Source organism: Tarenaya hassleriana, unplaced genomic scaffold (genome assembly GCF_000463585.1).
Source record: "Tarenaya hassleriana unplaced genomic scaffold, ASM46358v1 Cleome30, whole genome shotgun sequence".
NCBI classification, from domain to species: Eukaryota; Viridiplantae; Streptophyta; class Magnoliopsida; order Brassicales; family Cleomaceae; genus Tarenaya; species Tarenaya hassleriana.
The window spans coordinates 507135-532988 of NW_010966178.1; the positions used below are offsets into that span (position 1 = coordinate 507135).

The 25854-nt window shown below is 37.2% G+C and overlaps 8 protein-coding genes across 8 annotated transcripts in view; 5 read left to right on the forward strand and 3 right to left on the reverse strand.

The window, feature by feature from the left end:
- Positions 1-2057: 2057 nt before the first annotated feature.
- Positions 2058-4156, reverse strand: LOC104820284 (60S ribosomal protein L19-2-like). Its single transcript, XM_010550673.2, has 5 exons — positions 3996-4156; positions 3209-3331; positions 2717-3030; positions 2515-2561; positions 2058-2289 (listed from the first exon to the last, which is right to left on the reverse strand). The coding sequence occupies exons 1-5, from the start codon at positions 4105-4107 to the stop codon at positions 2265-2267; spliced, it is 621 nt and encodes a 206-aa protein (XP_010548975.1). The 5' UTR covers positions 4108-4156; the 3' UTR covers positions 2058-2264.
- Positions 4157-7459: 3303 nt separating this feature from the next.
- LOC104820285 (ethylene-responsive transcription factor RAP2-3-like) lies at positions 7460-8783 on the reverse strand. Its single transcript, XM_010550674.2, has 2 exons — positions 8586-8783; positions 7460-8226 (listed from the first exon to the last, which is right to left on the reverse strand). Exons 1-2 carry the CDS (start codon positions 8737-8739, stop codon positions 7676-7678), a joined length of 705 nt encoding a protein of 234 aa, XP_010548976.1. The 5' UTR covers positions 8740-8783; the 3' UTR covers positions 7460-7675.
- A 2162-nt stretch (positions 8784-10945) lies between these two features.
- LOC104820439 lies at positions 10946-11413 on the forward strand. Its single transcript, XM_010550881.1, has one exon. It carries the CDS (start codon positions 10946-10948, stop codon positions 11411-11413), a length of 468 nt encoding a protein of 155 aa, XP_010549183.1.
- Positions 11414-11931: 518 nt separating this feature from the next.
- On the forward strand, positions 11932-12569 carry LOC104820286. The gene has a single exon (XM_010550675.1). The coding sequence runs from the start codon at positions 12015-12017 to the stop codon at positions 12477-12479; it is 465 nt and encodes a 154-aa protein (XP_010548977.1). The 5' UTR covers positions 11932-12014; the 3' UTR covers positions 12480-12569.
- A 725-nt stretch (positions 12570-13294) lies between these two features.
- On the forward strand, positions 13295-17071 carry LOC104820287 (condensin-2 complex subunit H2). Its single transcript, XM_010550677.1, has 11 exons — positions 13295-13715; positions 13825-13924; positions 14410-14516; positions 14600-14742; positions 14839-15256; positions 15352-15524; positions 15589-15765; positions 15866-15964; positions 16087-16188; positions 16296-16454; positions 16536-17071. Exons 1-11 carry the CDS (start codon positions 13538-13540, stop codon positions 16866-16868), a joined length of 1989 nt encoding a protein of 662 aa, XP_010548979.1. The 5' UTR covers positions 13295-13537; the 3' UTR covers positions 16869-17071.
- A 2095-nt stretch (positions 17072-19166) lies between these two features.
- Positions 19167-20446, reverse strand: LOC104820288 (RING-H2 finger protein ATL2). Its single transcript, XM_010550678.2, has one exon. The coding sequence runs from the start codon at positions 20246-20248 to the stop codon at positions 19370-19372; it is 879 nt and encodes a 292-aa protein (XP_010548980.1). The 5' UTR covers positions 20249-20446; the 3' UTR covers positions 19167-19369.
- Positions 20447-22095: 1649 nt separating this feature from the next.
- On the forward strand, positions 22096-23411 carry LOC104820289 (bifunctional epoxide hydrolase 2). The gene is made up of 3 exons (XM_010550679.2): positions 22096-22745; positions 22822-23051; positions 23130-23411. Exons 1-3 carry the CDS (start codon positions 22227-22229, stop codon positions 23374-23376), a joined length of 996 nt encoding a protein of 331 aa, XP_010548981.1. The 5' UTR covers positions 22096-22226; the 3' UTR covers positions 23377-23411.
- A 1553-nt stretch (positions 23412-24964) lies between these two features.
- Positions 24965-25854, forward strand: part of LOC104820290 (bidirectional sugar transporter SWEET17-like) — a 2102-nt gene continuing 1212 nt past the window's right edge. Inside the window, exons 1-3 of the mRNA XM_010550680.2 lie at positions 24965-25029; positions 25241-25451; positions 25641-25805. Coding sequence (XP_010548982.2) covers positions 24965-25029; positions 25241-25451; positions 25641-25805 — 441 coding nt within the window. The remainder of the gene's footprint in view (positions 25030-25240; positions 25452-25640; positions 25806-25854) is intronic.

A 25854-nucleotide genomic window follows, 5' to 3' on the forward strand; every position in this document is an offset into this window, starting at 1 on the left:
ATGCCGATTATCATCGACCTTGGTGAAGCCGGAAAGATGTTTCTCCACTTCATCCCACTCCCCGGCAAGAGCTTTCCCTTCCAAGTACTTCATGTTGAAGAAGAACCCAGATTCTTGCTCAAACCTAGACAGCTGAATATCCATACAGATTGAAAAATAGCAATTAAAGCTGACGGAAAAATGCAAACTTTCAGGAAATTTAAAAAAAAAAACATACTCTTTTGTAACTTTCCGCATGTAACAGTCGAAGGCATTTATGAATTATTTTCATAGAAAATCTTTAATTTGAAAACTATCTAACAAACCTATTTAAAAAGAGTGAGAGGATTTCCGTTTGCGTGTGTATATGTAAAATTGGGCTTTAGTTTTGAAATGTGTAGTTACTTATAACATCTAATTAAAAACGAGCAGTGACGTAATTTATTATCCTATCAATCAATGTGTAACACAAACGATTACAACGTGGCATGCTATTATTGCTTGGCATAGAGAATATAGGTGGGTCAGCAAGTAGAGGAGCGAGGCCCTTTTTTGGCTGACATCAGCCTTGCGGAACTGGGATTGAGGAGAATCTAATGGCGCCCGCCGCATGCTGGCCCAGTCGGGGTTGATGACGTGGTGCCCTCTTCTCGCGACATATAGCTTTTGTCTCGGGAAGCGTTTCGGATTAGATCGTGAGATATTTTTTTGACGATGAATTCAAATAACAAATTATGTAAATTAATATCCAAAATTTCAACTAAAAATAAAATTAGTAACATATAAATTTTTTTTTTGTTTTTTTATAACCTGACTACATATACTCTAGATCTAGAATCAATATAGACTATTTTAATCTAAAAATTACATCCCTCATTACCAATAAAATCGAATATAATCGAATATATAGTTGTTTTTTGTTTATAAGATTTGTTCCCAGTGATATTTGAATTTGAGTCGAGAGTATTTTGCGCATCTCACTTGGATTTAACAAATAGTGTTCTAGTCCAAATAGATAAAATTACATGTTTAATGCACATTGATACAATAAATTCATAAAACAAAAGTTGTATTTATCATTATATTTTTTTAAAAAAGTTTGAAAAAAAAACTGTTTATAAATTGTTTGGAAGCATGGTAACAACAAAACTGTAGACAAAGTATTTACCGTTTAGCTTATTTGTCCGAATCTAAAACATTTAATATTTATTCAACATTGTAATAGGAGGAAGCTCTAACCCAGTGATTAGTCACAACCTAGGGATGGAGAGTTCGAAACCTCAGGGTGTCTGAGTTTCCCCTTGAACCGGTCAATTTCGATTAGTTTACTTGTTCCACGTGGTTTGCCGGTTATTGTGTGGGACTGTATGAGTTTATTGTCCGCAATACCGTGTCATTCGTCCGGTCCTTGGACTGCGAGGTATTGCGGTGTCTGGCCTGAAAGACCAAGGGCTGGTTTCCAAACGTTAACAAAAAAAAAACATTGTAATCCCAATGATGATTATCCTAATTAATTGGTTTATGTATATACAACCCCCTAATCGCATGTGCATAATATCGTTTTCGGGAAAGGTTTCCATGAAACGAAAACGTTTGATGAATGGAGATGATGATAATAGTTTGAAAAATTACCTCAGATTCACAAGACATTAACATCGTATGAAATAATCTTATTCCGTTAATAATTTAGCATATCAATAAATGGTCATAGTCGCAAAGTCTCTTATCCACGACATTTAGTGGACGTGGACTATAATATATAGTATTTTTTTTTAATTATATGTAATAGATTGTCCACCTATTCATCACCAAAAATACCAAAAATACAAATAATAATGAACATTACATGCCAAAGGTGCAAAAGAGATTACAGGGACGACACTTTTTTAGTTCCATCTTTCATGATACATAGTTATACACGTATATATATATAAGTTATATACATATATGTACACGAGGACATAAAAGGGATCATGATGGCCTTGTTGGGTCTCAACAACATTATATGTTGACAATTCCTATCTCCTGTTTTTTTTTTTGGTCAAAATCAAAATAATATATTAGTGAAACCCAACAGAAAAAAAAAATCATAACATAACCAGATCTACGAATATAAGTATCAGCTTTGTGAGATATCCATAGCTTTAAAAAACATGAAAAATCTTTCCGGACAGAGCACAAAAGATGGAAGAGGAAGTATTCTTCTACAATTTAAAACTTAAACAAGGGACCAAATATTATCCAATCCAAACCTCAAGAGGATCAACTGCAAAATCTCACTCGGATCACTTCTTCGACTTCTTCGTTCCCCTGCAGAGAACAATACAAAAGATACGGGTTACTCGGGCAGTGACTTGGCGACAGCTGAAACTATGCTCAGACACAAGTTCAGTGGGGACAGACAGAAGCCCAATGTAACAGAGAGGATGAACACGTTTCCTCAGACCACCAATGCTCTAAGAATCTCTATACTTTACTAGCTGGATTCAACCCGAAAATCAGAAAGAGAAAAGGAAAGAGACAAGGGTTTCTTACTCTGCCTGTTGAGGTGCTGCTGCAGCTGGCGCTTTCTCTCCAGGTCCCTATAAATGCCAAAAACATAAGCAACCCAAAACAAACACATACTAAGGATAACTGCCCAAAAAAGAAGCCGGATTAAGGAAAAGGGCAAACTCCTATCCATCCTACAAGCTACAAAAATTCACATGTGGTTGTCAATGTTTTATTGCAATTTTACCTGAGCCAAACGCTCCTCCCTTCTGGCCAACTTCCTCTCCCTGCTAGCCTTGTTCTTAGCACGCTTGGCCTCAAACTGGTCAGAGAGCGTTTTTTCTCTTGCCTTCTCGGCCTTCGACTTGTGGATGCTCTCCATGAGGACACGCTTATTCTTGAAAACATTACCTTTCACCTTCATGTACATGTCATGGTACATGTGCTTGTCGATCTTCTTGGACTCACGGTACTTTCTGAGCAAACGCCTCAATACCCTCATTCTCCGCATCCAGAGAATCTTGGTTGGCAGCCTTGCCTCTCTTGTTCCCTTCCTCTTACCTGAAAATGTAGCATTCCCCATTAAGTTTCTACAATTATATAAACACCTCAGGCAATTCTTAAGTCTAACCGAGGTAGCAATCAAACGACTAAATTTTCAACAAATTCAATGACCCCCATCAAAAAAGTGAATCATGGAAGCCAATTGAAGACCATCCAATAAAATGTTTGACATTACCATATCCAGAGTGACGACCCTTTCTCTTGGCCTCCTTCATTCTCCTCGCACGAGAACGTGAGTGGATCTTGGTGGGCTTCCTGATGATGAAACCATCCTTCACCAGCTTTCTGATGTTCTGCCCTGTTACAGGCAACCAGATGAAAAGGGTTCAAGACTAATATCAAACTATTGCATTACCCCAAAAGATTCAGATGCCCTGTTGGAACATCAAAATGACAGAAGAGTCGCTTAAAGTAGAGAAGCATTACTAGAAAAAAAAAGATGGCAACAAGATCAACTACTTTACTTCATTACTAAACAGTTAAATTGGAAGCAAGAACTATGTAGAAGGTGCTCGATACTCATCGCAGTAGCTATAAATTTCTAAGATGAATTGCCAACCCATCAGTCATCATATATACAACTGTATATCCAAACGCACACACAAGACAAGTCCATACATATACTGATATACATGAGCCTACACACAGATACATGATTCTTTCAGACATCAAATGATTCATCCGAAGCTTCTAACATTCAGACGACTTACATCTCATACAATAAGAATCGATTGCTAGTTCGCCAAATTACAGTGACCCGATGTGATACCCACAAAACAAGCTAATTACCCTCGAACCTACACAACCCAGTTCCTAAATGAGCTCTCCCGTTCTAATTCCTCCAGACAACCTATTTTCACATTGAACACGACAAAACGATGACCAAACCCTGAATGAACTTGCTGTAGTAGTGTCATATTAGACCATAGAAGTAGGAAGAGGTAGAGAACTGAAGGACTTACTGGAATTAGCCATGGAGATCTCGCTAACTTCATTGGGATCCAACCAAACCTTTCCCTTCCCACATTTCAGCACGCTTGCGGCAAGCCGCTTCTGAAGCTTCAGCGACACCATGGCTTCGCCGATAGGGTTTTCGACTGGAAGGGGACAAAAATGGCGACTGCCTATAAAACGAGGATCACGAGTCCTAGGGTTTTTGGATCCACAAACCGGTCCCTCTATTTCAATAAGAGGTTTCATAGTTGGGCCAATCTAGATCCGGCCTTTTCAGCAACAAAAAATCGTGACGTGTCCTACCCCGAGTTCTGTGGTATGCGGTTTGGGCCTGTATAATCATTTTTCAAATTCCGTTATTTAGGGGAAATCCAAACTTTATGGAGAAAAAAAAAACCTCAACTAAAAGTTGACAGCGTTATTTAGAAAGAAAAGAAGAACATTTCAATATTTGATATATTTATTTGTTAAATTAAAAGTTTAGGTGTTTTTTATTTTATTTTATGGGATTTTCCCTCTTTAGAACATCATTCAGCAAGAAGAAAAGGACAAAGAATAAATCTTAGAAAACGCAAACACGATGCCTCGAACGAATTTATGTCCCTGCATGATTTACAATGATTGTGACAAAATGTATCTGTCCCTACTTGGGTGTATATGTATATATACACATATATCTGTGACAAAATGTATCTGGTCCTACTCGGATGTGTGTGTGTATATATATGTGTATATATATATATATTCGTGTGTGAATTTGATTATAGAAACTCTGATATATGACGAGACAAAGGCAATATGGTGGGTTCCATTTTGAGGCAACCAGACATTGGACAGAGCAAGTTGAACCCCGTTTTTTAATAACTGCGAATGTCGACTTCTAATATATTTTTTAATTAATTTTCATATATAAATGAAAATAATGGTTCTTAATTTAATCTAAATGCACGAAATGAAAAAGAGTTAATAAATGTAAATACAGGTTTACTAACCCATGCAGTCAATACCCAAGAGTTTCGTACATTTTCAAAAGCTATCAAAAGGATAAAATATTGAATACATTAAATATTTGATGTAATATCAGCCTATGTATGATTACAAATAAATGATTAGCGCTTCATTTGATATGATTGAGTACTGTAACATTTGAATATTTAATTAAATATGTATATATATATGGTTTATTGCTTAATCATGAAAGCGAGATGAAGAGATAATTGCATCAAATTAAGATTCTGTCAATCTTGTTAAATCGGTAGGGACCCACGCTAACTCCAATGACACCATATTGCTCGTCCAGATTCATGCATCTGAAATTCCATTGTATTTAAATTTGCCCAACTAGGTCGTCTTTTATTAATTAATAAACAGATATTTATATCAACATAATTTATAGTGAAAATAAAGTATATTTTTTATGATATTTAGGATAGACCATAATAAAAAACCAAAATACTATTCTAGTAATTTACATGAGACCTGGATTTAAATTTGTACAACAATAATACATATATGTATACATATATATATATATATATATATGTATATATTACATTTAATCATTTATAATTTTATAAATTTCAATGACAGTTTATAAATGATGTACATTATATGGTGTCAAGCAAATGAACTATAATCTAAACCGTGACTACAATTAAGTATATTATATTACTGTATAATTAAACTTCCATGTACACGTTATTGAAAAAATAAATAAATACACAAGTATAAAAAAGCATAATATGATGTCAACAACTTCATAATTTTCTTGCACTATGTTCTTAAATTTTTATTTTCGGTCCATTTTTACGAAGATGGCGACGTGCGTCGCTATTTATGGACGATACACTGAATTTATCACATATCCTTTTGTGAATTTTTCTTCACCAAGTCAACTTAAACTTATAGCATAATGATTTAATCCTAACTATTGATAATCAAATTGCAATATCGTAAATAGAAATCATGAAACAAGTTATATTACGTATAAAAATATCCAAACCCATTTTAATCCTTGTATGTAGAGCTGAGTGTTTTAACCCGTAATCCGAAGGTTTGGAGGTACCCGATTTAGCAAGTACCCGAATAAAGGGTACCCGGATATTAATGATGATGAGATCGAGTATTAATAAGACTAAATTTTCAACCCTCGAGTCCGAGTGGAGGTTCAATTATTTTACAAGGGATACCCAGAGGTACCCGGTATATTTGTTAAAAATCTAAAATATACTTTATATTTATAATATTTTTGTCTAAATTATTATTATTATTTATTAAGATACTTTTATTTTAGTTCAATTTTTTTATGTTCTAAACCTTTCTATACCAAAATTTCACCATTACAAATCTCATTCTATGCAATCGAATCAACCATTCATTTCTCTCAAAATTTTACTCATCTCTCTTTATCGTGAACTTTCCTCTTTGTACTTTGACCTCTCTCATTTGTACTTTCTATGTCTATCATTTTATAGTTCAAAATTTTATAAGTCGTATGGGTCCGGATACCCGCGAGTACAAGATCGAGAATCTCATTAAACCCGAACTATAAGTACCCGGATTTTATGAAGCCAAGACTGAGATAATATTTTTGTAAAATCCGTGGTGATGAAGACGAGACAAAAAAATTTTAAAAATTGGGGGTACCCGACTCGTGTCCACTCCTACTAGTATGCGATTTGTAATATAAATTTGTCGTGGGTATCGAATCTGAAAATACATGTACAAAAGGCAATGCCAACATTATTACTGCTTTAAATCAAATATATTTTTTTATTACAGATTGTTGTATTGGCTTCGTACATAAAAACTTCGGGACAATTAATAAATAAAAAAATAAGTATTTAGATTGTCGAATAGCAGCAAGAAAAAAAGCGATTAGACGAAAAAACGAAAATACACCCGTTTTTATCACTGTTAAATAAGACTATATATTATACTAATAAATAACTAAATAAACCCAAATTTGGGTGAGCCATCCGTAAGAAAATATGTAAATCATGTTTTTATCCTAGATTCAAACTCAAGCATAGTAGAGTATTCATCTAAACTTTTTCAATCTTATGAAAAATGTATTTATGCCAAAAGTTCGATAAATTTCTGGATTATGACAAAAAAAACTAAATAAATTGAGATTAATATCTTTAAAAAATATTTTAACCGTAACGTTATCCTAACAAGCCAAGAGTGGTTGGTTCAACTGGTAAGTGGGTATGTACAAAGAGTGCTCCATCCAAATTCGAACTCTACCCTTGACAAATCACATATTATAAAAAAAAAACGTTATCCTAACAAAATATGATGAAAGATGGACGAATAAAAAGGAGGGAAAATAATCTTAGAACCGTTTATCAAAAAGTTAACGAGAAACAAGGAAAAAAGAAAAACAACCAAAATTAAGTTACGCATTTATCTCAATCTACTCTTAGACAAATATCATGGATTTAAAAAGAACGGAAAAAGACAAATAAAATAACGCGTACGACCGGGAAGAAATATATTTATTTCGTTTATATATTCACAACGACGACCCAAAATTAAAGCACAAACAAACACAACGTTGAAAACGTCACAGTAAAACCAGTACAAAGTTACCAGCTGTTATAATAGAAATTACCCACTAACTCCACACCCTTTTTATTTCATCCCATTTCACCTTTTTATTTTTATATATCGTACTCCTTATTTATCACACGGACGAACGATGCCCGATGACGTCATCAAGCGTCCACAGGTCCGCCGCCGTGTCAGACTCGGCTCCGCATCCGCTGAGCTGACTCGGGAACTCGGTTGTTGCACCGCCGTCGAGCTCCAGGAAAGTCTCCAAGCTCGATATCTGCTGCTTCAGGTCGTAATCCGGCTCGATCCGGAAACCCGGGTCGAGGAATTCGGGCGGAAAACTCGGCCGGGTCGACTCGAATCCGCGGTTTCTCTTGGCCGGAGGCCCGGCGGCGAAGTTGAGCTTAGCCTTGTCGCCGCGGATGCGTATGGCGGCGGAGTCGTAGGCCATGGCGGCTTCCTCCGCCGTGTTGAAGGTGCCGAGCCAGACTCGGACGCCTTTCCGTGGATCTCTGATCTCAGCCGCCCATTTCCCCCACGGCCTCTGGCGTATCCCCCTGTACATGTTCTTTCTCGTCCGCCGTCTCTCCGGCGCCGGAGATGGCGGGTCCTCCGCCGGAGATGGCGTCTTCTTCTTCTTCTCCGCCGCCAGTTTCTCCGCCTCGTTCCCTTTCCGGCGAGCTTGGAAATTATGAATTAAGGCCCATAAATAACGAGGTGTACGTATGAGATAAACAGAAATATCTGACATTTTCTTGAAAGTTCGTGAATTACTTTCCGATATTTTACCAAAACATATTGAATTGTTATTTACGTAAAGGTAAAACAAAAAAGGCTTCATTTTTTTAGTTGAAGATAAAAAAAGAAAAAGGAATCAAATTTCGAGAGCTTTGAATTTCGCTCCACTTTGACACCGCAATCAATATCATCCATATATGTTCCTCTCTCATGAAACCCATGCATGATAAATCATAATAAAGACATGATTTTTCATATTTATGAAATTGAGAGAGAGAGAGAGAGAGAGAGAGAGAGAGTACCTTGGTAGAAGGATTCAGGATTATTGGAGGAAGAGGCGAAGCCCCAGAGATCGGCGGCGGAGGCGTCGAGCTCCGACCAGAGCTCCTCCGCCGTCAGTTTCCGGCCCTTTGTGCCGACAGGGGCAAAATCGGAAATTATCGCACCACCACACATCTTCTCTCTCACTCTTTCTTCTTCTGATTCTGCTACTGGGACGAAGAGGAGCCCGCATTTATTTATAGGTGAAATAAATGCTTTATAATATAAAGTTCTTTATTCAAAGTAAAAGTGGTCCAAGTTATAATATTATAATTTTTCTTATCAATCGACGGTTACAACCAATCTAACCGAGTACGTACAAAATTATCGGCTTTGCTCTAAACAAAACGCATCATTTTTTCTTTGTTATATCTGAAGTATTAATTTATTAATCGAAATTAGAGTGTTCCGTCCACAAGCGCCGGGAAATTAAAAAATAATTTATCATAATTTATAACTGCAAATTATTTATAAAATATGGATTTATTTGATTAACAACCGGAAGAATTTTGTCATTCATATCACATTTAACCTAAGTAGGATCTCTTGGTAGAGTTTCTTTCCTTTTCCTATTTCAAGTATTAATCTATTTCACAAAATCATTTAATTTTATATTAATTTTCAGTGAGATATAATAGTATCAATTGATTCTTTGTGCTATTGTTTGGGTATTTATTTGTCTAAAAATAGAGTTTTGGTATGGGTTGTTTAAACCTATCAATATTGTGATTTTTTTTGGTTCTCCCTATAATACAAAGTTTTCATAAAAATAAGTGCACCTTATAAACGAGATGAACTCAGAGATATTACCAATGAACTTGAATATTTCTTACTAATGTTACAAAGTTTTCATTTATCTTGAGTATACAAAGTTTTCATTTATCTTGAGTATTTTATACTTTTAGATTCAAATGATAAATTATTGATCAATAAACAACAAATAGTTCGATTTAAAAACATTATTATTATTATTATTATTATTATTATTATTATTATTATTATTTAGTTTGTCGATATTCGATATACGTTACGTAATTCACGTTTATCACGAAATAACATGTCGTGATTATCGTTTATAACAATATTTATAATCATTTTAAAGTAAGATCAAAACAGTAAATATATTTTTGTCTATCATTTATTCCACATTATAACTTATATATATATAGTTTCATATGATGGTATCTAGATGCCTTGATGTTTTATGTACTAAGGAACATTGATGATAATACTATAAAAGTTTGGAAGAAAAAACAAAGCTAGGCTTAGTTTGAAATGCAACATTAATCATCAATGTTGTTATGTATAGTGGTCACCATACAATATCAATAATCTTAATAACAAGAAGTGTTAAAATTTCATAGGCGGAAAAAGATTCAATTGTTAGCGTGTATTAGTTTAGCCAACGTCTTATACTTTGGTCGGGCTCTGAGAAGGGGACCAATAACAGGCACGTGAAAACCGAGAATGCGTCGAATGACGAGACCGCACTCGTTCCCGTTCTATCATGTCGGCGTACGCGTCGGGCAATGATTTAATATCCGAAAATTGTACTTTGTATTATATACGAATATTTCTAATATATTTGACTTTTATATAATCCAAAAACTCATCTCGTATTATATCCAACTATATCTCCTAAAGGATCAAAGAAATTCAGATGAATACTTCTCTCTACACGTGAATTTGAATCCATAATAAAAATATATTTTGTAAATTATCTCACCACTAGACCATCAATAATATTTTACAAATACATAGATAGAAAAAAATGCTAATTAGTAACCTGAAATTCCACAACTTGTTATAATTCTCACGTGCATATTAAATTTCTTATATATATATATATGTATATGTATACAAAAGAATTCTAGTGATCCCTGCATAAATCGTCAAACACAAAGTTTAGTCATTTGCTTGTAATCAAAGACTAAAATTATAGCACTAATATACATATATACACATATATGATTAAGCGAGACGACTAATTAAATCAATTAAATCCTAAGACATCCGATTCGTCAATATTCAAACTTGATCTATTTTTTCTTTTGTTCATGAGAGAATCAACCTCTTCTCAAGATCCATTCTTTTGGAAAAAGAAACCGTGATATTCTCATTCCGAATTTAAATTAAAAGTCATTCCATACCATATAGTATGGAGATATGCTAGGTAATTAATACGTTGTATCAAAGTAATCTAGGGTTTCCATTTTTGTAAAAAAAAATAAACTAAAGAAACAAATGATATGAATCTTTTGTTTTGGGAAAGTATGCCACAGTATATATTTTTTTCATCTATATGAATAGTCTTCCAACCTTTTCACCCCCAAACCCTAAAATGGCTGCCTACAAACCCTATTGTTTGATATTAATCCCAATTCTCATTCTCTTAACGGCGTCGTTTCATGTCGCCTACGGTGGCGTCGACGACTCTCTTTTATTGAGTTATAAACACGTCGTGATCCGTAACGATTTAACTTCCAAAGACAACCTCGTCGTTCACTGCAAGTCGGGAGACAGCGACTTGGGTCGCGTGACCATCCCGTACGGCGGCAGTTGGGGATTCAGGTTTCGCGTTAATCTCGCACATACGACGCGGTTTTACTGCCATTTCACGTGGCCCGGCCAGTCGAAATGGTTCGATATTTTCGAAGTGTTGAGGGACGATAACATAGGCGGTCCATGGCCAATCTGCAGAGAATGTGTATGGAGCATCGACGGTGATACGTTCGGTGGGCCTTGTCGGATCAGACGCGACGGGAAACCTCCCTTCTGTTTTGGTTGGAACCCTTCAAAGGGATTCTAACTCGTTTTCTTCTCTTTGTTTATTTCTGTTTCCTTTAACATCGCGCTCGATGTCTTTACGCTTGTGTTTTCCTACGAAATATTGGCGTACGTGTCTGAAATAATGGCATGTACTAGTAAAACTAAAAAAGATGAATTCGATTTTTTATTTTTTTATTTTTTTTATTTTGCATAAAGTAAAGATAGATTCGTCCACATCTTTTGGTCTATACGTAAATCCACAACGCATGCATGTTTGTACATTTAATTTCTCCCACGGCTCCACAAACAAGGGACAGTTAGTGTCATTTTCAGGGGTTGTCAATTTGATTAATAATGGAATAGTATAAGTAACATATTCAAACGGAATAATCTTAATATAAAAAACCGAATAAAAAGTTGGAAAAACAAGATTTTAAAATGAAGAAATCAATAAAAACTGTGCGTGATTCGAAACCCGAACTAAATTTGATATAAAAAAACAAAAAGATATATTTTTCTATAGTAAGTAACCGAATCAAATATAACCAAACCCGAAAACCGAAATGGCAACCCCTAACATCTTTTCATCTATATCTTCAATTTAACTAAAGCTACATTAAAAAAGAAAAAAGAAAAAAAAAATGCTTTCCAATAACAATCTCCATCGTTTCACAGTATTCTTCGTTCTCCTTCTCCCCTTGGATCTTTCATTTTGCGCGGAAAGCCCAAACGGAGCTTTTCCTTTTGCGTATAAGCACGTCGTGATCCGTAACGACATGATTTCGTCGAGAGCAACTCTGAGCGTTCACTGTAGATACAAAGGCAAAGACTTGGGGCTTGTTAAGATCCCTTACGACAGCAGTTGGGGATTCAAGTTTCACGTCAACTTCTTCAAGACTACAAGGTACCGTTGCCATTTCACGTGGCCCGGCCAGTCGAAATGGTTCGATGTGTTCAAAGTGTCGAGGGACGACACAGTCGGCGGTCCATGGCCGGTCTGCAGGGAGTGCATATGGAGCGTCGACGGAGACACGTTCGGTGGACCTTGTCGGATCAGACGGGACGGAAAACCCCCCTTCTGCTTTGGTTGGGATGGGAAACCCTAGCTAAATTATGAACTGTATTGTCGTGTCCTTCATGTTTCGTGAATAATAATATCATAGAATAAAATAATCTAATGTTATTTGTGATTCTTATTGTTCGTCCTAAGAAGTGAGAAGACAAGTAGCATGTCAAAAAAAAAAAAAAAAGTATGTTATTCATCCTCTCAAGCCATCAAAACAACATTAGATCGATGGGGATTGGGTTGTGATGTTTAGTTCATGCCATTTTTTTTACAAAATCAAATGATGATTAAAATTTTAAAACGATAGTATGTTTTTATAAGAAGTAATCAAATGCACGTATATGATGCTAGATATGAATATATATACTATATATATATGGACCGTTACAACTTACAAGCATTAAAGAGAAATAAATGCAAGGAATCAAATTAATGGCCGCATGAGTAGCAAGTGTTCTACCTCACTCAGAAGGCGTGGAGAGATTGCGACCACGAATATATATATATATATATATATATATATGTATATGTGTGTGCGCACGCATATAGTTTGTGCTATTCTACGAAGGTATATGGCTTGTAAGGGAAATAAATAATAGATTTTCTTATGCAAGCGAACGAATCTAAACATAATAATAACAGTTTTCTTGGTCATCTTTCACTGTCTTCATCATTAATCGTTTTTTCTAAATATATAAAGTACGGTTTTTTTAGATGGATTTGGGCCCAGAGAAATATGGATGGGTCCAGATAATTAGGCCCATTACCTGGTTCTTGGCCCATGGGGATCCGATTGCTATTTTGGCGATGGGAGCGGGAACCGGGAACATCATCAAATATTTTGAATCTCTCGTTCCATCTCTGTCTTTCAGTTTCTGTCTTCTCCAGGAATCACTTGAATTTCTGTATCCCTTCGTTTTTCTCCTATTTTCCTCTGATTTTCCCAAGAAAATGCTGGGATTCTTGTGGAAGTCGCCGCTTTAACGACCCCTTTACCAATACTTAGGGTTTCCTTGACCGCCATTGCGGGATACGAAAACCTGCGATTCCCCCATTCCACCGGTGCAGCAGCTCAAATTACATCTGTCTTCGGAAGAAATGACGAGCTACGGTGGCGGCGGGAGTAGAATTCATACGGTGCAGCCGGAGAGAGATTTGGAGGCCAATTGGGATGTTGATTTGTCAGACAAGCTCGAAGAGTACCTGCTCAAGATCTGCTCCGGAGAAATTATGGGAAACGAGGACGATGGGCAGATTACCGTAAATTTTGCCGAAGGTTTGTTGATTCTATACCTGAACATTTCTTACTGAACTCCCCGATAATTTCCTAAAGGGTTGTTGTCAATGAAATCCGGGTTTCGATTTTTTCTTTTCCGGAAACGTAGCTGCTTTACTGCTTCAGGGTTCGGCCCAAGTGTACAGCAAGAAGGTGGAGTATCTGTACAATTTGGTTCTGCACACGTTGGAGTTTCTCTCGAAGCAGAGGTTTACTTTTTTCAGATTTTCTTTATAGTTGTGAACTCTGGGTGCTCCATAGCATTTTCTTGGTTGCAGGCGAGCAATATAAGGCTGATAGAGTCTGTGTTAAAATACTTCAAACATCGGGCGATTCCGGAACCGACTTAGAACTGATATTTTTCTGTGAATGGGTTGGTTTTTATTGTCAAAATGAAGTGGATATTATTACGTTGTAGTATAGAAACGGTTCCTATTTGCTATCGAGAAGCTGTGTCCTTGGTTTAACTGAGCTTGCAGTGAAATGTAGTGATTGTCTTATTGTGATTCAACCCTTTCACTTGGACGGTTGCAGCCTTTTCCCCTGCAGCCTCTGGAAGAGAATAATGTACTCTGAATACCACCAAATTTACCATGTTTTCGTTAGAGTTTGAAAGTGATTGGTTTACTCAGTTTGGGTTGAAATGTATCGAATGCCATCTAATAGATCGGCTTTCTCTTGTCCTTTCCAACAGGGAGCAGGAACAATCCGAAGGTGTTTCTGCCCAGGCTGAAGAAACCTGCTCCCGTCAAGTTTCTGATGAAGAAAACGATCTTTTCTGGAATGTAGATGACATCCCAGGTAGACAAATTTCTAAAATTATGAGTTATATCTTGTTCAATCAAGAGTGCAGTTTCCCGATCTTTAAAATTGTTAACATACAGTGGACACGAAGAATTGCTTAGATAGTTCAAATGGCAGAGATTCCTGTCCCAGTCACTTTTTGAAACCTCCATCAAATATAGTTGTTCTGGAAGGTGACTGCTTAGATACTAGTGGTGACGGCGGGGAATTGGAATCCTATCTGGTATAACACTCCCTTCCATGATTCCATCTTTCATAATGTTAAGCATTAATATATCAAGTGTTTTGACCTGCTTTTCTCAATGTCCATGTCTTGCAGTTGGCTGCGACCAACCTCTACCGGAATTTTATTCTATTAGACCCATGTGATGCTGTAGCAGTGAATGAATTTTTAGATGGTAACTATGTCAGCAAAGGAAAGAACAGTGCTCGCAGAGGCAGCTCGGTTCGCAAGGGCTTCCTCTCTCCAGCAGGACGTTCTGGAGGTACTGGTCATAGATCATCCGCTGGAAAGAATCAGGACACCAATTGTGACCAACGGTTTAGTAACTTCAGAGACAGTGATCCTGATTCTGTAGCTGTCAGTAATCTGAGAGACAATGATCATGAATTCATTATGGATGACGGACATGGAGAAACCATGGATATGAGTGACTCAGATGCTGATAATGATGATCCGTGGAAGCCTTTGAATCCCCATGAACCTGGGAATTTGAAAGTGAAACCTTTCAGAAAAGGTTTGATTTGGCTGTTATTCTTCTTGATTGATGTTTCTTGCAATTTTGTTCTGCACCTAATCCTTTCTCTGCGTTAAACATTAAATTTGAGGCAGTGAAAACTTTCAAGAAGAATGGAGGAAGGCTTGCTAAGAACCATGTGACTTCCTTGTTCCCTCTTGCCAGACCGCATGGTTCCGTCAGTCCAGAACTCACTGAAATTTGGGAGATGCGTCATAATGCGAGCAAGAAAGAGAGAGAATCACATGATATTCCTTATTATGAAAAGGTTCACCTTTTCCACACCTCTGTCTGATTCTTTAAAGCAGAAGTGCTGAAATTTGTATTTGCAGCTTCGCCAATCACTTGTGAATGGAGGGAACCATCCTTCTGATGCCTATAGCAATCATAAGGATGAAGAGGACGATGACCATGATGCAGCAAATGATGGCGACTTCCATGATTTTGAAAAACACCACGGTGATGATGCTCCAGAGCATTTGTTCATGGATGAGGATGTCCTCAATATGGTGAGTGATTTCCTGCTTGAGCAAGGCCCCGAGACTTTCACTTTCTTGATCATGTTTCTGTTGGAAAAATATGCTACATTCGTGCATAAAATTTGTGCAGAATGATGACAGAGCAACGAAGTTCCGGGACAACAAGGCATTTGAGAATGGGGATGAATACTGTCATGAAAACCTGGAAGATCTTTGCCGCTCACACCTGGTAACAAAAGTCATATATTTTCATCCGAGTCAAGCTTAGATATCCATTTTCTGGACCCCTGTCAGATTTGATTTTCCATCTTACTGAAGGCACATTAGTTTTATTTGTGTTACATTTTGTAGGATGCTCTCCTTGCTAGTATAGCTGAAAGTGAGAAGCAAACAGAACTTGCTGCCCGTGTTTCTTCGTGGAAACAGAAAATCGAGCAAAACCTCGAAGAACAAGTGAACTTTCCCTTTCCTCCATTATTTTGTCTCTGCCAACTTTTGTGTTGTTTTCTTTGTTTAAGATTCATGAATCTGTATCTTTATCCTTTGCTGATGTATATCAGGATTCACGCCCTCCTTTTGACATTCATGAATACGGCGAAAGGATTATCACTAATCTTTCCGTGGAAGAGGAGTGTGGGAACTCGAAGTCGTTTGCTGATATTGTGAAGGGCCTAGAGAAGCCAGACATAGCTCGATCATTTTCTGCGCTTCTCCAGTTGGTAGTTCACATACTTGGGAAATATTTTCTATTCATATTCCCCACCCGAGAAACATCAAAAAAAATTTCTCTGTTTTTCCAGGTGAATAACGGAGATGTTGATCTGGAAAAGCCTGGAAACGGAGAACCTATATGTTATACTGCGGCAAACCCTTTCCATATCCGGCTGCTCAGAAATAATAATGCCAGAGATGAGAAAAGGGCGATGCATTTGTCTCGAAAACGAGCCAAATCCCCTATCAAAAAGGAGACAGATGGATCTCCACATAAACCGAGTACGGGGTTAGCCTCAAGCTGTGCTCGGAAAGTCTCGGTGAAACTTTCAAAGATCAATGTTTCACGATGCACTCCCGATGGCAAAAAGAGACGAAAGGCCCGCCCTGCTAGCCAATCTGACTTGAGTTCCGCAAGGTAACACTTTCCAGAGAAACCCGTCGAAAATTGATCAGAGAGTATCTTTGTAGGTGTATGACTATCAACTTCCATGTAAGTTATACCTGTCTTAGAAGAAGTAACATTTAGCTGACCAGATCTTGTATGTACTTAGGAGGAATGTCACTTGCCTGTGTATTATCTCTTCATTATGTTATCTATTAAGTTTCGGGGTTTGTTTATTTATTAAACCGAGCCGAGATGTTTGGAGACGCTCGAGGGCCAAGGATCGAGTGCCCCAATACTGATGAAAATTGCATGTCGTTTTTCTTGCTGCGTCCGCCACTCCTTGTAGTTTCTGTGGATGTGAAACGGCATGAGCTCTTCCAAGGAAAAGACGAAACATGATTTGTTGATTCCTCCTGTCAACGGTTTTTTATCCTCTCCGATTTGAAATGGAATTTAATATATTGAGACGTAAGAAATTGTACGTTGCAAGTTATAAAAAAAAAAAACTTACGTTACAAAATTTCTAAGGCCTTTGGTTAAAGAAAAAGGATAAGTATAAAGGGTGATTGATTCATTGCCTTTTTTTTTTATCGATAAGAGAATCGAATCAAATTCTTTTCAATAAATGGTTCGTATGGTTACATCATCCACATATAATATCCACAACTTACATGCATTATTTAATTTGTTGGGTGTTCTTTTGTAGGATAGATTATCAATTTGCAACTCATACATAACCAATCCTCTTTGTCAAGGTTCGGTTGAAATAATAAATAATTCGATTTCATGTTGGGGTTAGGTACCCTTGTATAATTTCAAGGTTTTCTTTCATGTTTTTTGCTTTACATAAACGCGTGCGAGTTGTTAAACGTCGTCTCCTATATTAATATATGTATTTCTTGCACCGAAGGGTTTCAATCAACTTCAATAAAACCCTAATTTTGTTTCATACGCTCATAATGCAGCCCTGCCCAAAGGGAAAAGATTGAGGGATCCCAAACTTGTAGGAAAATATCTAATTTCGGAGACGCGCACATGTTTTCATGAACTGAAGTGTTCGGTGAAACAATTTGTCTATTCCTTTTCAACATTTATTATTTTGTCTTTGTTGCCATTAAGTTTCATAAACAAAAAACTCAACCAGTGAAACGGGAATGCAAAATGTCTGTCCCGCCCCGAGTTCGAACCTCAGACTGGGGAGAGAACGCATAATTCAAATCACATTACTGGCTTCCGCCAACGGAATTAGTTTGGGACTTGGACCAGAAAACCCGGTTACAAAAAAAAAGGTTTCATAAACAAAAAACCCATAATTAAAAAGGTACACACGTATTAAACACACAAAAGGACAAATCGTATTTGTACGGCATGCACCAAAAAATAAATAAATAAATAATAGCTAAGAACAATATTAGATGATTAATCCATTGTTTCTGAATTTATTACATCAATGAATAAGTAGAAAAATTGGCGTATTTTCGGAAAACGCGTGTCTAAATATGGCTTCTTTATCTCTCTCCGGACTTGCCCAACTGACTCATGTCGGGAAAGCAACAAAGACCACTTTCCCATCATATCCATTGACATTAATTGACACTGGAAATCTCCTGGAAACTGCCATTTTTTTTTTGGATTTGAAAGGTAAAATGAAACATTTAAAATAGATTTCATTTTATTAAATTGATATAAAAATTATATTTTTTGTATATATAAAAAAAAGTTCCATAAATGAATTCCGCGGTGTGGTGCGGTTAGGGGGCATGAGTTGGGTCCACTTGCACCGCGTAGAGAACAAGCACCCCAAAAGTAAACCCTATCGCCAATTTAAAGAAATAAAATAAATGCACGCTCTAACGAGTCAAAACTTGGAGTGTATAGAATTAACGTGTAAAACTCGTTTATGTTTGTATCTGTATTTAAATATATTAAATTTTAAAAATTCAATAGGAGATAAATTTTGTTTATCTTTTATTTATCGAAACGGATAATAATTTTCTCCAATGCAAATATAAACCAAGAGAAAAATATAAATAAACCATAAAAAAACAAATAAAAAATAACCAACCATATAACCGTGTTCTAATAAAAATATAACGCGATATACCCAAATTTCATTACAAAAAAATATAACGCAATCTGTAAGCGAAAGTTGAAACCAAATAAAATTGGGATGGAGAGTAAAATATAACGAAATCATATATAAAACTATGTTCACATACATATTTAAAACGGAATAAGTGTAAAAAAAATTACCAAATAAAATAACCAATTATATTTATTACGGTGAATAACGAAATTGCTCAATTGGAGTTTTTTTTTTTTTGAAAAAAAAGGGAACAAATCAAAATAATGATTCCATGGCATATGTACAAGATCTAATGTTTGACTGTATCGATTGTTCAGATCTCGCCACGTGTCAACGGGCGCTGAAACCAATCTCAGCCGGATTTGGGATTAACCCAAAGAATGTTTTACTTTGCGTTTTTAATGCTAATTCTATCAACCAATAAAATAACCCCACGTGGCTGCCGTAACTCAGCGACCCTCCTCTCTCCCTTGTTCGACGTCTGACTCGGTCACCGATGTTCCGCATCCGTACGCCGATGGCGACGGAGATCCGCCGGATGGAGAAGATGCCGTTCTCCAGTCTCTGCTCAGAATCCGCTTGAACGAAAGCATCCGGCTCATCGGCGACCTGAACGACTGATTCACCGGTGAGTCGCTCCGAGTCGCCTCGTTCTCCAACTCGCAGGGATTCCTCCTTGGCACATCGATCGCCGGCGGCTTTATCCGGCGTTCTTCCGGCATCGAAGTACCCGCTCCATCGGAATCGACCCGACACGTGTCGCACAACTCCGAGCTCGGAGCCGGGTCTTCGGGAATCACGATCGCAACCTCCTCCGCCGCCTGAATTTGCTCGCCGGGAACGGGTTCGACCAGGGACCGGCAGAGAGGACACGTGGAATGAGAGTGGAACCACATATCGATGCACTCGACGTGGAAGGTGTGTTTGCAGTTGGGTAAGACCCGACCCGCCTCGTCCTCCTCGAACTCACACAAGCAGACAGCGCACTCGATTGGGTCGGGATGGGTCGCGGCGGAGAAGCTGAAGACGGGGAGAGACTTTATGACAGTTGGGTCAAGCCCAGCAGCTCCGGAGGCGGCGGAGGCCGAGGGGTCAACAAAGAAGACGGTGGTGGGATGGCGATTGCGGCGTCGGCGGCGCAGATAGCGGCGGCGAGCGCGGAGGAGGTACCAACGTGCGTAGAGGTGGAGACAGACCATGAGGATGACGACGAAGAAGAGGATGACGATGGCGGAGAGCATGATTTTGCCGCTCAGTGCGTAGCTCCGCGGGCCGGAGAAGTCTCCGGGTGCGCCAACGGAATCCAGATCCGGGTTGTTGGAGCTCATGATTCGGGTCGGGTTTAGAGAGAGATCAGAGAGAGAGGTCAACTGAAGAAGAAGGTGAGGTTAGGGGTTTAGTAATGGCGATGGATAGATTGGGAGAGGGTTCGTGTGAAACTGCCTTCTTAATTATTGTTTGTGAGACGCCGACGTTGACGCTGGATTTTTCTTTGACGTTTCTACCCTTTTTTTTTTTAATATGACTTTTCATTACTTTATTTATCGTTTGAGGTTTCTTCTTGGATATTTCTCTTTTCTATTTCTTTCAAGTCTCTGGGTAAACCGTCATTTTCTTCTCACATATTTTTTTTTTTTGTTTTGTTTCTCAATAATGGTTTGTATACATGAACAAATCTATGTGCATGTGAGAAAGTCATTCATAAGCGTCCGATATATAGTTGTATGGAAAATTTCGAGTTTTATATCGACTATGTAAATTGATTTACATAGTTGGTGCATAAAGATTGCTTTTTTATTCTGTTCATTACAAAAAAAAAAAAATGGTTTCCTGTTTAGCATAGCAATAAGCTCCATTGTATAGTGTTTGGGTAAATGATCAAATACTTTTATTTTGTCTCAATTTCAACTTTATATTTATTTTTGATCCTAGAATATCCTGTAAAATTAGATTTTTTCTAAAAATTCTCTATACTTTACATATTATAACAATTTAAATCTTATAATTATTTTTTATCCTAAAAAACCATGTAGAATTAGATTCTCTCCAAAAAGTTCTTGTACTTTATATATTTGGACCAAAATAACACCGTCATAAAAATCGACAAATGATCATACATAAATCATATGTCGCAAAAACTAATCCTACGTATAATAAAAACGATCGCCATCGACACGTGGGATAATTATTTCAATCTTTATTTAATCCAAATCGATTTAGGTTAAATTAATTAAACAAAAAATTTAATACAAAATATCTACTCCTATAGATAAAAATTGATCCACGATAACCTTATTTGTGGTCGTTATGTCTCAAATCGAATGAGATAGTAAGAATGTATTATCAAAGTGAGATAACTAATAACGAGTCAATTAAATCTAAAGCTATACCATATCAATCTAAATGCATCATGTAGGATTTATGTATATGGATCATTTTTTAATACATGTAAAATTATTTTTTACCCCATATGATTTATGTATGTCCATTTGCCAAAAAAAAAATGACGGTGTTAATTTGGTCTAAATACGCAAAAGTAGGAGAATTTTTTGGAAAGAATATAATTGTATAAGTTTTTTTTAGGATAAACAATAAATAAAGGGTTTAAATTGCCATAATATATAAAATATAAGAATTTTTTAGAAAAAATCTAATTGTATAGGATTTTGTAGGATACAAAATTTAAATTAAGACAAAAAAATACAGGTTTTTTTTTTTGTCAATTTACCCTATAGTGTTTCAATTTATTTATTTACTTACCCAAATAATGGCATACGATGATTGATGTCAATGATGATTTGACTCACGGATCAACCCCATTTGTTGACTTCACATGAAATCAGACCATATCTAAACTTTAAAGCCACAGTAACGAAGAATCATCCATTACATGAACACAGTTATATTGTTGGGCCTTAGTGGGTATATTAGCTTCATTTTTCTGGGTAAAAATAAAAATTATTATTTTTTGTAAAATAAAAATACATTTTACCACTTGTGAAATTTAGAAACATAAAATGGGCCGAATATAGACCCACTAAGGCCCATCATTCAAAAAATACAGTAAGGCCCATTAGAGAATATATTAAAGTAGAGCCCATATATGGAGGATGCAGGCTCATTATCCAATTAACATTTCATATAGATTATATATATGATGGGCCCGACTGACGGGGTTGGTGACTGACTGCTCTTCCCGAGTCGCGACGATTGACGGATCGGATCGAGGATGATTTTCCTGGAGAATTGAAGATCTGCTACCATTTTCTCAGGAATCGAACGAACTTCTCCTTGCTCTCGCGTCAAATGGATCTTACCTTCCAGCACAAGTTCATCAAAGTGAACGGAATCAACATGCACTTCGCCGAGAAAAGCCCATCCCCCGCCGCCGCCGGTGAAGGCGATTTCGGCGGGATTCGCGGCCCTCCGGTGATCCTCTTCATCCACGGATTCCCCGAGCTCTGGTACTCGTGGAGGCATCAGATGACGGCGTTATCGGCGTTGGGATACCGTACGATTGCGCCGGACCTCCGCGGCTATGGTGACACCGACGCGCCGGAGAGCGTGGGAGCGTACACAGGTCTTCACGTAGTCGGAGATTTGATTGGGCTGATCGACGCCATCGTCGGGGAACGGGAGAAAGTGTTCGTAGTGGGACACGATTGGGGAGCAATCATCGCATGGCAGCTATGCCTCCTCCGACCGGATAGGGTTAGGGCACTGGTGAACATGAGCGTTGTGTTCGATCCATGGAACCCTAAGAGGAAGCCAATCCCGACATGGAAGCACCTCTACGGTGATGACTACTACATCTGCAGATTTCAGGTAAAATTTCTCATTAGTTTTGTAGATACAACACTGCATCTGCAGGATTTTGGTGAGGTTGAATCGCAATTTGCAGGAATACGGGGCGATAGAAGCGGAATTTGCGAAGATGGGAACTGAAAGAGCGCTAATGGAGTTCCTGACGTATAGGAATCCAAGCCCTCTTCGTCTACCTAAAGGAAAAGGCTACAGTGTTCATCTTTCACGCCCTTCTTGGCTAAGCGATTACGATCTTCAATACTATGTTTCCAAGTACGAGAAGAAAGGATTCACAGGGCCATTAAACTACTACCGGAACATGGATCGGTTGGTATTCTTGTCTGAAATCGCTTGTGGGTCGTTGATCAGTGATCAGTAATTGACATTACGGTTCGTGGGTTGCAGAACATGGGAGCTGATGGCGCCATTGTCGAAGGCAGAGGTGAAAGTGCCGGTGAAGTTCATAATAGGAGACCAGGACTTGACCTATCACCTTCACGGAGTGAAGGACTACATCCATGGCGGCAGGTTCAAGGCCAATGTCCCCCTGTTGGATCAAGTTGTTGTCTTGGAAGGTGTTGGACATTTCCTCCACGAAGAGAGACCCGACGACATAAGCAAACACATTCACGATTATTTTCTCACTTTCTGATTTTAGTTTTTCTTTTATATCATCAAAAATAAAAAAACCCTATGTATCAATGTAAGCCACATTTCATATAGGGTTTTCTAACATGTGAATTTCAAAGTTTTGTGTTCATATATTAGATCCTATCTTTATATTTTTTTGCTAGCCACAATAGAGATGCAATTTTTTTTTTGTCACAAATATAGCCGTTTATTTTAATTACTTTGATCGTTATAATTTATGCATTTTTAAGTTGGAATATATTTGATTAATTGAAAATTTTAAAACGTAAAGAAGCGATTAGAGAGAGATGTTTAATTAACATAATCTATTCATTAATGGACCTGGGCCATAACATGACGTCTGATGTTTGTTTCATTAGGCCCATAATTAAATGCATCTCTTTTTGTTCCATTAGGCCCATAATTAACACGTCAATTTATCTTGTCAATGTTAAATTCAAGGCAGGAGCTCTTGGAAAATTTTCAATTTATGAAATAAAAGCAGAAAAAAAATATTGTTAAAACATAGGGGTTGTAGTGAAAATAACATAAAATTTTTGGACCAATATGAAAGCCACGTGATTTTCACCCCGACATGAATTTTCAAGTAAGTGGCTGTAGTGATGCCAACAATGCCCGGAATTTAATAATTCGAGAAAGCACTACAGATAATATAATTAGTTCCAAGCAAAAGGAGATAGTACCCTGTTTTTCTATCATACATACATATATATAATATATATACACAAGATGCATTAGTTGTAATATTTTAAATCACACACACACACATATATATATGCATCCCTTAATTTTAATATGACACATTATTTGTCAATGATCTCTAACCGTGTTAGTCCTATATTACAACAAATTTTGTCAATTGAATTTCCCAAAATTTAGTTGTTTAGAATAACACGTGTTAATACTTATATATAAGGGAAAGGAGAGGAATAAGCAATTAAATCCTCCATAAAAATCCCATTATTATACTAACTTAAGCCATTAGAGGAAGAAGAAGAAGAAGAGTTATTCGACAGGAAAATGTAGAATCGTGGTAAGCACGAAGTTAATTTTGCTAGACCAAATGGCACATGCTTCAATTATAAAACTAAGAAAATGGACCGTCCACTTGTATATAATAAATGAATATCAAAGCTTATGTTTTATTTATATAACCATACAGTCATATACAACCCCACATATTTTAGATAAAATAAAATGAATGATATCAAGATAGGCAAGGGTGACCTTGTCTCCACCTAACTCTCCTCATTTCCTCTCTCTCTCTCATCCTCGTTTTTTCTCCTTTCAGAAACACTTGTAGAGATATGGCGGACTTAAGCTTCTACGTCGGGCATAGGTAACACGTGTTTTCTGTCTGTCCCTGTGCACGTGTGTGTATACGCATGTGTATTTCATAGCTCTGTATCGGTGTATACATGTATACAAAACCTATTTATTATTTACCAGTACGCGTGTATGTGTGTGTATATATATTTAGATATCGATGGGGTATTATCAACAGCTCAGTGTGCGTGTGTGTATATATATATATATGTATATTAAAATGTTACATCTAAATTTATACAAACTCAAGAAAACTAATGGTTATGGTATTTGGACTTCTTCTTGATACAGGAAATGTGATTTCGGTGTTAGTATTTCTCTCCCCCGTGTAAGTTCTATATATATATATATATTTGTTTCTCTATATATAGATAAGAACAATCTTTTCTTTCCTTTTTTCAGTGTCTCACTGATAAAATGATTATATCCTAAACTTTGGAGATAATTAAATGGTGAATTGATAATGTAACAAGAGATTATATAGAAATACTAATGATTATTAACGGGTAATGGTGGGTCCAAAAATAAAAATAAAAAAGGGAGACGTTCTGGAGAATAGTGAGGAGGAGATCGACGGAGGAGTACGAGAGCTTGCCGTACATATGCACCCTCTTGGGCTCGTCGCTCTGGACATTCTACGGGATGGTCACTCCCGGTGAATATCTGGTCGCCACAGTCAACGGCTTCGGTGCCCTTGTCGAATCCATCTACGTCTCCCTTTTCCTCCTTTATGCCCCTCCACCTAAAAAGGCACGTGCACCTATATATATATATATAATTAATATAAGTGTGTGTATATATATAGGTTAAAATACGCATTCATATGTAGCGCTACATGAAATTCAGATTGTTTTGGCTTCATTAATGTCACGTTTATTTATATACGTTTTTTCGGATTTTGATTGATGTATATAATGTTTTATATTTGGTCGTGGGCAGTTGAAGACGGCGTTGTTGGTCGGAATGCTGAACGTGTGTTTTCCAGCGACTGCGATTGCGGCCACGAGAATCGCGTTTAGAGAGGAAAACACGCGTTCTCATGCAATGGGATTTATCTGCGCCGGTCTCAACATCCTCATGTATGGATCTCCTCTTTCTGCCATGGTACATTTGCTTTTTCATATGTTCCTCTCTCCAATTTTTCATTCGATAT